The 14,246-nt window shown below is 44.0% G+C and overlaps 1 protein-coding gene across 8 annotated transcripts in view; it reads left to right on the forward strand.

Annotated features, from left to right (window-relative positions):
- The window catches only part of Rbp6 (RNA-binding protein 6), a 1,213,208-nt gene that overhangs the window by 1,173,434 nt on the left and 25,528 nt on the right, over positions 1-14,246 (forward strand). The window contains exon 12 of one of the 8 annotated variants that reach the window (XM_076319893.1): positions 6,309-6,380. The exons of the other annotated variants lie outside the window; for them this stretch is intronic. Coding sequence (XP_076176008.1) covers positions 6,309-6,380 — 72 coding nt within the window. The remainder of the gene's footprint in view (positions 1-6,308; positions 6,381-14,246) is intronic. 8 annotated transcript variants of the gene reach the window in all.

The following is a 14,246-nucleotide window of genomic DNA, read 5'->3' on the forward strand; positions in this document are numbered from 1 at the left end:
GGCCGTACGGGTCGTCGTTTAACGTTTACAATAATTATCGTCCGATACCTCGCCACCAGCCCCTCGTTCCTTTCTTTCTCTCTGTCTCTTTTCCCCGTTCCCGCGGATCGAGATCCATCGTCAATTCTACCCCGCTACAACCAAACGACATCTCTCTGTCCACATGTCCTCCGTCAGCCTGGAAAGAGTTTTAACATGTTTCTCTCTGGTAGACGTTTGATCTTCGTAGTGGTTGAGATGTAGTCACGTTCTATGTAATCTCTAAGCTAAAACACTTTAATCGAAAACACTTAGAGTAGGTCATATAGATATAAACGATATAGGCGTTTCCGGGTTTTCGAGCCGAAGCATCCTGCCGGTTGCTGACGGTCTTTGGCGTAAACGTGGCTCAAAATGGACCGTCATCGGGTAGATCGAATTTCACGGCAGTCGTCACCTAGAGCGATTTCGGTGCTTTAAAGAGGATCGATGATTTATCGTGTATTTTTATTTTTTTTAATAGTCTTGGAGATTGTTCGATGGATTATCGGACGTGGACGATAGATTTTTGAGATATCGACGGGAGATATTTTCGTTCTTAGTAGTGTGTCGAGACTGTCGGTGAAATTTTCAGCGATATATTTCCTCGAGTGAGATGGTCGTTCGAGAAAACGAAACATTCATAGACGATCGGATTTATTCTCGCGACGATCGGAGTACAGTTCCTTGGAAAATTGAAAATCGAGTTCGAGCAATCAGGGGAATTGGATTCGGTAGAATTTGTTCCTTTCTCGCTTAATACAAACATCCACGTGCATCGGAGGTTCCCGAACGGCTAGGTTCGATGATCGTTTCAAGTCCTCCACGCGCGATGGAGATGAAATCGCGCGCTATTGGTCCCGGAACGAAAGCGAATTGGCAGGATGCTGACGTTGACGATACCGCTATCTCTTATCCAGAGCAAGTTACATATTGCTAAAACGTAGAGTAAGGCATCCGCTGAGTTAGGCGAGAGTAAAAAAGTGTAAAGAAAAAAAAAAGCAAAAAAAAGAAAAAAGAAAGAAACGAAAACGTAAGGAAGAGAGTACCGACCCTCGTAGAAGAGATTAACCGCACCGAAGCAAAACTGGCCCAGAAACAGTTAAATGAGAAAATTTTACGCGCTTTTTGTATCGTTCTCCCGTTATACCCTTCCACTAGCCCGTTCAATGTCTTCGATCTCCGCCCTCAGTCGCCCTTTTCCCCGTCGAACGTTGAAGCGAAGAAAAGAAAAGAAATAACAAAAAAAAAAAAAAAATAGAAAAGCAAGGACGCGCGCCGATGGTTCCGATCGTTAATGCGTTCCGTGCCTGCGTTACGATTAATAATTTTACCTCTGATTAAACATTGTACAGTGAAAAAAATATAGTTAGTAAGAAAAGAGCCACGATTTATAACCCTAGTGTCGCTTCTGATTAAATATTGTACGGCTTACGATATTCAAAACAGTGCAGAAAATATAATTAACAAGATAAAGGTGTAGAGTTTAAGATGTATTGGACCACGGGGCAATAAATTTCATTTTTAAAGTTACAAATTCGTTTACAGACACAAGGGCATATTATACAATATCGAAGAAACTATACGGTGTAAAGTTTAAGATGCGTTAGACAACGGAGCAATAAATTTCATTTTTAAAGTTACAAATTCGTTTACAGTCAGTGTAAAGTTTAAGATGCGTTAGAGAACGGAGCAGTAAATTTCATTTTTGAAGTTACACGTTTGTTCACGGTCACAATGGCACGTTACGGTGAACTTTGCGCACAACTCGAACGATGAGGTTCATTAATCGGCACGAAACGTGTTAACGATCGAATTCTCGCGTAATTCTCGCCCGATTTCCCGCAACGCGAGGAACGTTTCGTTTCGAGCGGGTATCGGTCGTTCGAGAGGGCGAATTATCGCGAGACGCGCGGCCGCGCTTTCGTAATTAAGACGGGACCGTTAATTGGTCCCCGCGGGGTGAAGCAGCGTTCGATATTTCCGCGTAATCGCGAACAGCCTCCGAGCGTAAACGATTTTGAAAACAATTACGATCGAGCCGCGCGCGCGAGACGTTCTTAACGATTAATACCGCGTTCAAAGGGACACCCGCGTCATCATCGACACCGTCGTCGTCGTCTTCCGGTGGCTCGCGTTACGGCTCGACAGAGGAGGGTTAACGATGATAATTAATTGCAACGAGATTCAAGGACGAATATTAATTACGCGTGGGAGGGGGAGGGGGGCGCGGCGGTATCCGATAGGTACGAGGTTTCACCGCGCGCGCGGCGAGACTCCTTTCTTCGGCCTTGCTTTCTCGATCGGTCCTCCGTCCCTGATCACCCGACGACATTTGCATTTTGTCCTCCATCCGCCCGGCTCCTCCTTGTCCGTCCTTCGTCCCCTTTACCCACCCTCCTCGATCCCTTTACCCACCCTCCTCGATCCCTTGTTACGTCGTAACGTAGCACGCGTTCCGCGAAAGCTGTGATCCGATTTCGATTCTGTTGCGTTCTCGAGTCGTCGTTAACGATATGAAAATGAAAATGGAATAAAAAAAACAAACGAACAAAGACGAAAAACAAAGAAAGAGAAACAATACGATACGAGAGAGACGGAAAATATCAGGCGATACCCGTTTGACTCGTCGGAGCGATCGCGAATCGCGATAACTGTGTCGGTGGCGTATAAATTAAAAAATAGAGGAAAGAGTGAAATAAAATAAACGGACGAACAAACAGACAAACGCAAAACGCGGACGCGACACGAGTCGCGCGCACGAAAAGGGGAAAAACCTGGACGCGGACAGAGAGTGGTCCGTCCCTCGTCTCTCGCACCGGCGCGTTTTAACGAGGCGAAGCGAAGATCGTTCGCGAGGAGAGCGAATCGGTTTCGTGAAATCGTGAATAGAAAATGAAAAAATTAATAAAGAAAAAAACAAAACAGCAACAACAACAACAACAACAACAACAAAAACAACGCTCGTTCCCGTGAATCACAATCGCTCGAACGAACGAAAGAGAGAGAAACGAATAAACGAATAGAAACTAATGAGTAATAAAACGAATGAAACGTCGAGGTTTTTGTGAGAAAGAGAGAGAAAGAGAGCGAGAGAAAGAGAGAGAGAGAGTGCGAGAGAAAGTGAGAAAGAGAGAGAGAGAGAGCGAGAGAAAGAGAGAGTGAGACATTGAGAGTCGCTGGTGTAATAAGCTGATGCCAAAGAGAAGACACATCTGTCCTGAGCTTATACATATATGTTAACGACACGATGCTTAAACAATATTATTGATACTTTTATGCGTGGCTATAGTTCGCTCGCGTTAACGTCACCGTCCCTCCTATCACGGCGAGGAAGAACGAAACGGGAGAGAAAAAAAGAACAAAAAAAAAACGAAACGAGAAAGAAACTGAAAAAAAAAGAAAGAAATCGAGAAATTCGTTCGTCGCGATCTCACCGTGCGAGAGAAACATTTTCGGTCCATCGCGTTTGTTGCTTCCTTTGTCGTTGATTCTCTCGGTCCGATCGTTGAGAAAGAATAAAAAAAAAAAGAAAAAAACAGAGAAATGAAAATGAGAATATAAACACGCGCTCGCGCACCGGTGTCGTCCTGGGTCCGTCACGGTACTCGATCAGAAAAACGACGCGGTTAACGTTATCGAGCTATGGTCCGATTGTTGCTATTCGTAAGATTGTTGTTATATCGCTGTGATCGCGCGTGGGTTTCTATAATACGTTGCCCGATCCGGGATCCGATCGATCGACCGCCCTTTTTGCGCTCACCGAAAGAAATTGTTTTAGCGTCGACGAGCGAAGTGCGTAGTGCGCGTGCGCGCGCGCGCGCGGTGCCGAGAGGGGGCACACGGCATCCGTAAGAATACTTGAAGACACGCGTCGTTCTCGTCACCGAGCTGGAAAAATTTTGGGAAACGTTCGAAACATTATACCGTCCATGATGTTGAAATATTTATGGGAATCGCGCGATAAACGGGGGAGGGGTGGGATGGGAGGGAAGGGGTGGGGGAAGACACTGTTTCGCGTAACGGTTTTGCGCGTTCGTGCTCGCGGTCTTTACGTTACGTTAGATTAAACGCGCGTTGCGATTCGTCGCAAGATTCGTGCGATACGGCCGTTCGAACGATGTTAACGCGCGTACGCTTTGCACTTGCCTTTGCAAGTGACCGCACGAGTCGCGCGGCTGCCGCGCGACTAGTCAACGCGACTGTCGTTGCGATTCGTCACAGGGCAGATCGCGCGACAGTTGTTACGCGAGTGACCGAAACGGTCGTGGAAGTTGACACGACTGTCGTTGGGGATCTATCGTAGGACCAATCGCGCGACAATTGTCTCGCGAGTAACCGTGCAACCAATCGATGCAATTGGTCACGCGACGAGTCGTGACGCGGTTAGGTCTCCCGTTGCACCGCAATCGTCGCTCGTTCTGGGATTTCGAAAGCAAGAATATGTTCCGTCGCGCGGAGAAGAAGAGATTTTATACTGATTTACTCGAATCACAACACTCTTTCGATCGTCGATTTGAAAATGTCTATCGCCGTTGCTTTTTCGAACGATGATATATTTTAAAAGCTCGTTACGAATTCACCGATCGACGATAACCGTTGTTTATTATTCGAATCGCTACGTTTACTTGTCGCTCGAACGCTTTGTTTCTAAACCTCGTTTTCTCGTCGTTGCACCACGTGGAGGTGAATGGTTATTTACGCAAGTTATTCTCAGGAAGTCACTTCAAGTTTTCTTACCCATGCTTACCGATGACATTCGACTCATTGGCCGGTGAGAATTATATATTATACATAATAAATATATATACACGTGTATATATACATATACATGTATCTTTCTTGATGTAAATTTTTTAAAAGGCGCTTCTTCTTTGAAAACCCTACGCTCTAAACGACGATGCGCCCTTGGAAAGGATGTTTGTAAGGATAAACCGGGTTATTCCGAGACACCACCTAACCAGGGTTCGGGCAATTTATTAAAAAACACCAACGATAAGACGAGAAACAAATTAATAAGAGGACATCCGCAGTCACGAGAGTTTTGTAAACGTTTCATGGGTACTCGGTAATAAAAGAAAAATAAGAAAAAAGCCAAAAAAAAAAAAGCAAACGTAACACCTAATTGTCCATCAGAGATCAACTCTGGAGCAAAATGAGAGAAACAAGTTTATTTACACGTGCGTACATATTAACGACACAATGTAATGATTCGCTGATGCTCTATTATTATAATAATTAAGGATTATAAATAATGAATGTCTGTAATAAATAAAAACTACCACGCAAACGGATGACATTGAAAGGGGGAAGAACATTCATGGTGTCCCGTGCTGAAAGAAAGTAGCCAACGATTTAGAATACTCGAATCTTTGCACCGTTACGGGTTACGGAGTCGTGAAATCGAACACGCGGACGATAAATGTCAACAATTGAACGTCTTTCTTTCAGCGTGGGACGATGCTTTTCAGTTCGACTTACTATGAGCTAGGCGTCACCTAACGCGATTCGCGAGATCGAGGATCTCGTTCGCGAATTGAACACTTTTGTGTCTGTTGGTTCCCACCGTGCCTGCAACCGGTGAAATATTTTATTGTAACCCGACATTAGGGGGAGAAGAAACAAAAAACAAAAAAACAAAAACAAAAACAGAAAGAAAGTACACGGATCACGCTGTTGTATACACGTGGACGAGTGCAGTTCCAACGTTACGGGTACCCAACGAGGAAAGTTGAAGGCAGAGAACACAACTTTGACTTGAATTCTCTAGGACGTACTCGAAACTCGCGATGCTGGATTAAGCAACAATATCAAACACCGAGTTACCCGCGTCCCTGTAATTACAATCCACGGATTTACATTTTTCTCCTTCTCTTCAACGCGAACTATTTCATCCCCACCCCTTGTACCGACTCATTGTCGACGAGCTCGTATCGCATCGAAGTGGAACACGAACGGAAATTCGTTTCCGCTTCGAATCGAACGACTTCGAATCGCGTCGTTCTTTTCGCGAGAGTTTCCAACGTTCTTCTACGGGACGCACCTCGTTTAAGGAACGCGACTCTCCGTTTCCTCGAAAGGAACCACGCGCGCCACCTCGCGGTGAAATCGCGAAGCGTATTCCACGTAGCGGCTTAATCCAGCAGCGTAGGAACGGCGGGGCTCTCACGAACTTACAATTAGCCCGGAACGTTAACCGTGAACCTTTGTACATGTTAAACTTCTATAATCGCGATGTCACGGGGAAAAGTGTGCATAATATAAGATCGGTGATGTCTGTTGTTGGGTAGGAGCGGTCGTGTACCGCGCACTGGGGCCAAGGGTGGGCCGAGTGTCCGTGAGCCCCAGCGGGGGTTGCACCGGTAAGCTTCAACCCCAAAGTGCCAGGTTGTTCCACCAAGTTCTCGTGTTCTCGCTCGTGTTGACGGTAACCGTAATCCGTAGTACGTAGTACGTACCCAAATTCCACGTACACGAACACAGACAAACATAACGCCACCCACCCTGAACCTACGCCCGGTTTCACAACACCCGTCCAACCGAACGCGGAAACGACCGACCGTAAATACTTCGATTCTGGCTACAGTCGTTATCGCTGTAGTCGTGTTCGGTCGGGCGACAGTCTTGGTTCGTTTCGAAATTATTCCGCGATGTTTCCGTAACAATGGCTCACGGGTAATTAAAGTTTTTGTAACGGAATTGAAAACAAAATTGCGCCGAGGAGAGGGAGGGATCGCTCGAGTGCGTTATTATCGTCCGATCGATACGGTAATTATTAAGGTATCACAATGGGAGTCGGTCGACGGTCGAAATAACGTAGATAATTAGCCGGTCGACGTTGTAACGACGTTACGCTTTATTTGTATGAAAATTACGTCGACGGTGCGCCACGCTTTGTTCGTCGATCGATTCGCGTGTATCGAATTTAAATCTCGTTCGCGGGAAAATACGCGACGCCCAAGACGCCGCGTTCCCTTTAAACTCTCGTTGACTTTTCATTGAAAAAAATAGCAAATCGACCCGCCGATCCTGCGCATCGGATTCCTATCTCGTTCGGATATTCGCCAGGGTACGTACGGGACGTTCTCCCGAAGAACGTTTTCTCGTCGTTCGTTAAATTACACTCGCTCGAAGATCCATGGAAATCGGTGCGCGCCTCTACGATCGTAAACTCGTAGCAACGTTCGTCATTTTCTCGATCGACGTTACCGGTACACTCGAACCACCATACACACCACTCCGATCCACGAAACTCGCCAAACCCTTACACGTTACTTGTTTCCACGTTACTTGTTCTTAATTCGTTGGATACGAATCTTTGTTGCCAATTAGTTATCCTAGGTACCCATAGTTCGGGCATTGTTGCCGAATAGTGTTTATATTGAATTGGTAGGATTTTTGGTACATATATACTGTTTTATATATAATATGTATATATTATATTTGTTATATATATATATATATATATATATACATATTAAAACTTATGGAATGCTTAGGAGACAGAACGCCGTATGTTAGTTGTGCATCCGTTTGTTCGTTGTTTCGCCTGTAACCATTTCGTCAGCGAGGCCGACGATACGCGTCGTCACCAGGAGATTCGATCGTGTGACGAGGCTCGAACGAATATTCATGGAAAAAAAAAAAAAAAAAATACGTAAAGGCAACGAGATTTGCATCGGTCGAAAAAAAAAAAAATTGGGCGTTATTCCGGTAAATTTTTATCCACATTGTTATTCGAATACGATTTTATACGTTGATTCGACCGTTCGATGTTCGCGCGTTTCGTTGTTCGCGTCAGGACCGATCGCTCTGAAAATTAGGCACGGACAAAATTTTATTCGAGTACAGATAACGGATAAAAACGACGAGCTATTATTTATTTCCATCGGGGGTGAATACTAGTACACCTTTGTTCGTACAACGGTTCGTTTTATCGGGCAGTTATTTCGATCGATTCTTAATCGAATAATAATTCGTTTTGTCGTGTGTCACGCGGAACGAAGACTTTACGGATTATAAGAGTCGAAAGTTTATCTACTTTAACCGGTGTCAATTGAAAATTCGAACAATTCAAGCACGCCGTTTAATTAGTTCCCGAATAATGCATTCAAACGCGAGCGCAAGTCTTCGGTCGAGTGAAATATTTCCGTCTCGGAGCACGTTGGAAGTTTTAAACAATTTCGAGGATTCGAGTCTACGTCGACAGACCCGCACAGTCTGCGGAGAGAAACTATTCTTATACGGAGTATAGATAAATAAAAGGAACGTCCGATGTAAACAGCTAAACGAAGTAGTAAGTAATTATTTTCATTACAGTATGAATAAAACAGTATCTTTGACAATATTTTAGAAATTCGTTGTAAATAAAGTAGTATTGTTTCGATTGTATGGATCCGGGCTCGGAGATATCTATTTAGTTGGAACGAAGTGCCGTTCAAACGATTATTTCTCAACAGAGTGAATAGTTGGTGTAAACAACCGGTAGGTGATCTTTGCGAAAATAGACGCAATTTCTACAAATAAATGTACCAAGAACGGTGTCGTAATATAGATACAAAACTGACGTATATTAAACGCGGAATTCTAAAAAATTGTATTCAAAGATCCAAAAAAAAAGAAAGATTGCAGATATCAATAGAAACCGATAAAGTGCTTACATCGTATAGATATTATACCGCGTAAAATTCAAGTATAAACTACAAATATCGTAATCTATTATTTCACAAAAATCCGTGTATGCACATATACAAATATTAAAATCGTTTCTCTTCCTTTTTGGTAACACACTTATTCCGTTTTTATTACTCCACACTCTTTGTCACATTGATTCGCAGAAAGCTGTCCTAAAGATTGCCTACACGGTAAAACATCGAAAAAAAACTTTACCTCCACATCGATCGTTCGCTCTCAATATCGTACAATTTTCGTTTACCTGGTTTCCCGATTGCTCTCTCGTAGCTATCGAGGAGCAACGAAATATATACACTTGATCCATCGAACAAAGTTTCATTCGCGAGAATCTCTCTCTATCCGTTAGTTTTATTCGTCGTCCATTAATCGAATAAGATTTCGGCCGTCTGCGGTGTCTGCCGCGAAATTCAAACGCGACAGAAATTAATTACAACGAGCGGTGGGAACGCGCGTCACTCCGAGATCTTCGGTTCTTTGCGATACGAACGAGAAGACACGGACACCCGGTCGTTTCCATCGGCGCGAATGGAAAAGAATCCGTAGGAGACCGACGCGGAAAGGAAGCGGACTTGTTCCAGTTTTTTAATGCGACCGGATTACATCGACGGCACGGTCGGGTACGTTGATTTACGCGGGAAGAAGCCGAGCCGAGTCGGAAACGTCCTCGCGTAGTCCCCGTCAAAGGTACACACTGTTTGAAATAACGCCCGGACCATTGATTCTCCAAGATGAAGGTAGCGGAAAAATCTTCTCAATTTTTCCGAGCCGAGTCGGGACGTCCTCGTGTACCCTGTCAAAGGTGTATGCTGTTTGAAATAACGCCCGAACCATTGATTTTCCAAGATGAAGCTAGCGGAAGAATCTTCTCCATTTTTACAGTAAAATCCGATGGAACGAGAACCGTGCGTTTTATTCAATCTTTCACAGAGATTGTTTCTAGGGTAACTGGATTCCTTTAAACAGGACGGCGGATAGAAGAGATAAATTTAACGATACGGCGGAACAATAGTCTTCGATGTTATCCGTGATTGATAACGAAACGTGGAACGATACGTTCGAGGACACTGGTATTTTTTAATACAAAGGAACTGTCGAATACGATTTCGGTTTTGATCTTGGACGGCTTTGAACGATCTTGCGTATTGTTCGATTCTTCTTTCTTCGTTTAAGAAAATGTCACCGAGAAAGGGACAAGAAGGGCGTTCGGGGAATCGATTCGACTTTGTGGTAATCTTCGTGAACGAGAAATAAAAGTATCATTTTTGATACATCGGATTTTATCTAGGAAATCGAAAGATTTCGTAACTTCGTAGAACGATCGGGTAGATCTTGAAATAACCTTTGAGAAACAAGAATTGAAGTTCTATTCTTCGCCTTCGCGAAGAAAGACCACGGGAGAACCTTTAGAGACGAAAATAAAACAGTCGCTCCCAATCCATCGGATTCTACTCGGAACATCTAAAGATCGCCCCGGGATAACATTATCCAATAGTATGACTAATTTCAGCGTTACTTCGAACGGTACTTATCCTCGGACACCCTATAGAAACCCTTCCACGGGACCGATTATTAATACCGGTCAGATGGGAACGAAATCGATACGGAGGGAAAATAATCTTTCGATTCGATCCCGATTTCCCGCCCCCGTGTTTTCCACCCGTAGGAAAAACACATATTTTACGCGCGGTCGGACGGAATTTAATTCGCTGAAAAGTTCGTCGACCGGCTGTTTTTCACCGGCCGGATTTATTCAAACAATAACACGCGCCCCGGCTTCCATTCGCGGACCGTGTCGGCGATTAAAAGTGGAAAAAAAAAAAAAAAAGGAAAGAAATATAATAGAATGTTGAATCTGTTACGAGCGGGACGATGCGCGCGGAATAAAAACATCGACGCGGTTAATCACCGAACGATCCCGGAATTTCAACAATTTCCGCGGCGCTAGTTGGTCGAGCGGATCGGAGAAGCAGGGATCATAACGAGCGTTGAAGTGGGAACGGTGGACGAGGGAGGGTGCGAGGGAGGGAACTGGGGAAATTGAACCGAACAACAACGGATACCGATCGAATCGCGCGATAAACCGGATTCGATGCACCGGTTAATCGAAAACAAATTCCCCGCCATTCCCCCACTCCTCGTTCGAATTTCTAAACTCACGTTTCGCTGGAAGAGTTGGTTGCTTTCGTTGCATTGTTCACGGCTGGCAAACCGATGTAATTAGTATTTCGGTTGGTACGAGGACCGGGCAAGTATCGAAGAAGCGATTTAGGGACTGGAGGGGGGGGGGGGTAGCCGGGAAGAGTAGAGGGGGGAGAACACGGCCCGTCTCGAACGATTTCTTCCGTGCGTCGAAACTTTGAATTACTTTTCGTCGACTCTTTTCAATCTTTTCCCGACGTCTTCGCCGTCAGACCCCCCTCCGTGTCTCTCTCCCCGCCTCCACGCCCGCCCCCTACCACCACCATCGACTCCGTTCGTTCGCCGCCGTTCCCGTTGCACGTAATGCATTTCTGTTTCTCGAAGCGACTTCTGTTTACTCGGATTGATACAAGATTCCCGAAACTTTCCGGCCGAGGCTGACTTTCCTTCGCTCGGAACTACGCGGAGTTCGAATGGTATATAACGGGTGACGTGGGATTTTTCGACGAAAGTTACGTTCTCCGAAAGTAAACGCAAAAGGTGGACACTTGGTCGAGCAGTAGAAAAAAAAAAAATACGTGGGTGACTCGGTTATTGTTTTTCGCGAAACACGGGGTAAGAATCGATCGACGATGTTTGCGCAATTATGGATTGAAGAAGAAATGAAATTTCGAAATGGAATATTAATAAGGAATGAGAGAAATTTTGTACGATTTTAACGAGATTTGATAAGTATCCTCGACCTCTTCTCACCCTGTACCGTAGCGACAATAAACGAGGGTATTCGTATCGAGTTTCATATTGTTCTACGACTGTCTATGTTCGTACGGTGTATTATTTTTATTTTTGTTCGTAGAACGTACGCAATTTGACCGGAAAGTCCTCGATTCCCCGTGAAAGTTTACCTGGATCGTTATACGAATGTAACTTGAATCGTTGGTGCGTCATTCGTATTAAATAATTTACTCTCGAAAATCTTATTCAATGAATAAACAACGAATGGAAACGGGGAACAGTATCAATCGTGACCGATGTATTCATTTTTCTCGGTTCGATTGCTCGTAATGAATTGAATAACTGTTGACAGGTTCGACAAAGTTCTCTTGAAATAATAATATTATTATTCCAACGGTTGAAATGTCAGAGAGCGAAATAATCCATTTATTATTTGCTACCCGAGAAACGGATTCAGACTTGAAATTTGAATTGAATCCGGGTTAAAATTATCCGAATTAATCGTACGAATTGTTCGAATGAAATGCATTCGTCGTGCACGAGAAAATTCCCTGTTAGTCGTATTCGTTCGTTACCTATTTCTCGAGTGAGATCTTATTCGAAAATATTGGAACAATAATTTAGTAACGAATCGTTGAAATTTCCGTTCGGTCGGAGAAACGACCGTGCGTTATTTTCCATCGTCTGTTAATCGAGTTAAAACGTTGGCCATCTTTCGTCGTGGCTCTTTCAGCTTCTTCGATATTTCCCAGTCTAGCCGCGGCAAACGTAACCACAATCGCACAGGAAGGTGAACTGTCTTCGACTTTCATTTACCAATCGCCTACATTCGCGTACTTATCTTTTCCTTCTATCGTCGTTGCACAGTGTCCTCGATGAACACGGGCGTGCACGTGCAACGGACGCTTCGAATTTTATCAAAGAAACTTTACAGAGACTGGAACATTAACAGAACCGTTTTAACACGTCGGTATGTCGAGCGTATCGAATAACTGTTCTACAAATAACAGATGTAGCGTAAGAGTCTCCATTAAACTGTATTCTTCCTATATATTCTACTGTTTACGTGTCGTACTCTTCTCCATAGTACCTAGAATAGCTGAAAAGTAATGGTAACGAGAGTTTTTTTTAACTAACATGTATACATATACGTATATGTATGTAACACGCATACTATATATGTATATACTATATACTTAAATCCCGTATCTCTTACTGGTGTTGGATGACTGCCTAGCTCATAGTAAATAGATACTTCCAAGATTTCCAGTTTTATTATTATTATTATTATTATTATTATTATTATTATTATTATTATCATTATTATTATTATTATTATTATTCGTATGAGTAAAGAAGCCTAACCGCTACATTAGTTTTCACTAGAACTTAGCCTAACGTCTTTAGACCTGTTTTTTGGAAACGACGTAAAACGAGAGATATTTGTGTGTACAATACGTATGTAGCATGGGAGAGAAAAAGCTCCGAATCCTTTCCGGAACGGCCGCAAACACGGAAAGGATTTCCATCGGTGAATGAGAAGGTATGGCCTGTCCTAAATCATGGCCTGGTCCCGACTCTCGTACGCGATCATTGTCCAACGATTTCCATCGAGGTGGTGCATGCATTCAGGTTCGATGTCTGTAGTTCTAGTGAAAACTGCAGTCCGTTCACGTCGAAGAATAAAGTTTTTTTTACTTTGGCCGCGCGACCCATAGCCCGACAAGAGTGCCGCAACGAACAATCGACGAAGATTCCAACGATTACGTTTCATTTTCGAATCTCCCGCCGTCCCTTCGACCGTCGCCACCGTCGCCGCCGATTCGAATCACGCGCGCTCGAAACCTCGATACGCGCACGCGGGTCTTCGTTTCGTTCCACGTCGTTACTTTCCACGCGCGGTTATTGACCGTTAGTTTTTTCTGTTTCTTCTTTTTTGTCGAGCACTTCTTGTACACACGTCGCACACGGCTATGGGTCAAGTTTTTCGTAAAACCGCGAGACACGAATTGATTTGAGTCGAGTATTCGCAAAAGAGGAGGGGAGACGTCTGGAACAGGACTGTTGCCGAGAACGATGACGAAGACTACCTTGAAGATGCAGTCACCTAGGGGCGAGTAATCTACCATCTACCTAAACCTACTGTCTCTTAGAAACGTCGTCGTATATAAAGTGGTTTTTTATTATTATACATTATTCATAGTAATCAGACCTAGTGCAACCACGACGGGGCGATCCGTTGATGATCGATCGGGAACGTTTGCGTGCATCGATCGGGAGATCTCGTTCAACGGGTGATGGGATTCGGGTGGTGTTGTCGTTCTTTTGTCCCGTTAATCGTTCTCACCGGCGAATCGTCAAGGAAACATCATCCCGTGGTGGTACCTGAACGTAGACAACTTAGACAAATCGAGCTGAACGGATACATATAGTCTCTGGTTAGAAGCAGTTAGTAGTAAAAGAGATTCGTTGTCAAATTGACGTTTTGTAATTTAACGTTTACAGTAATTAATATATATAGTTACCGTTTAAGGTTGTCAACGTCGTGACGCAACGCGGAAAGAGAAAAAGAAAAGAAAAGAAAGAAAGAAAGATATTTCAAATTCGATCGAACGCGTGTTTGAGAGATCACGACCGATTCAAATTCTAATCGGACGCAA

The sequence above is a fragment of the Ptiloglossa arizonensis genome, chromosome 9, assembly GCF_051014685.1.
Source record: "Ptiloglossa arizonensis isolate GNS036 chromosome 9, iyPtiAriz1_principal, whole genome shotgun sequence".
Classification (NCBI taxonomy): Eukaryota; Metazoa; Arthropoda; class Insecta; order Hymenoptera; family Colletidae; genus Ptiloglossa; species Ptiloglossa arizonensis.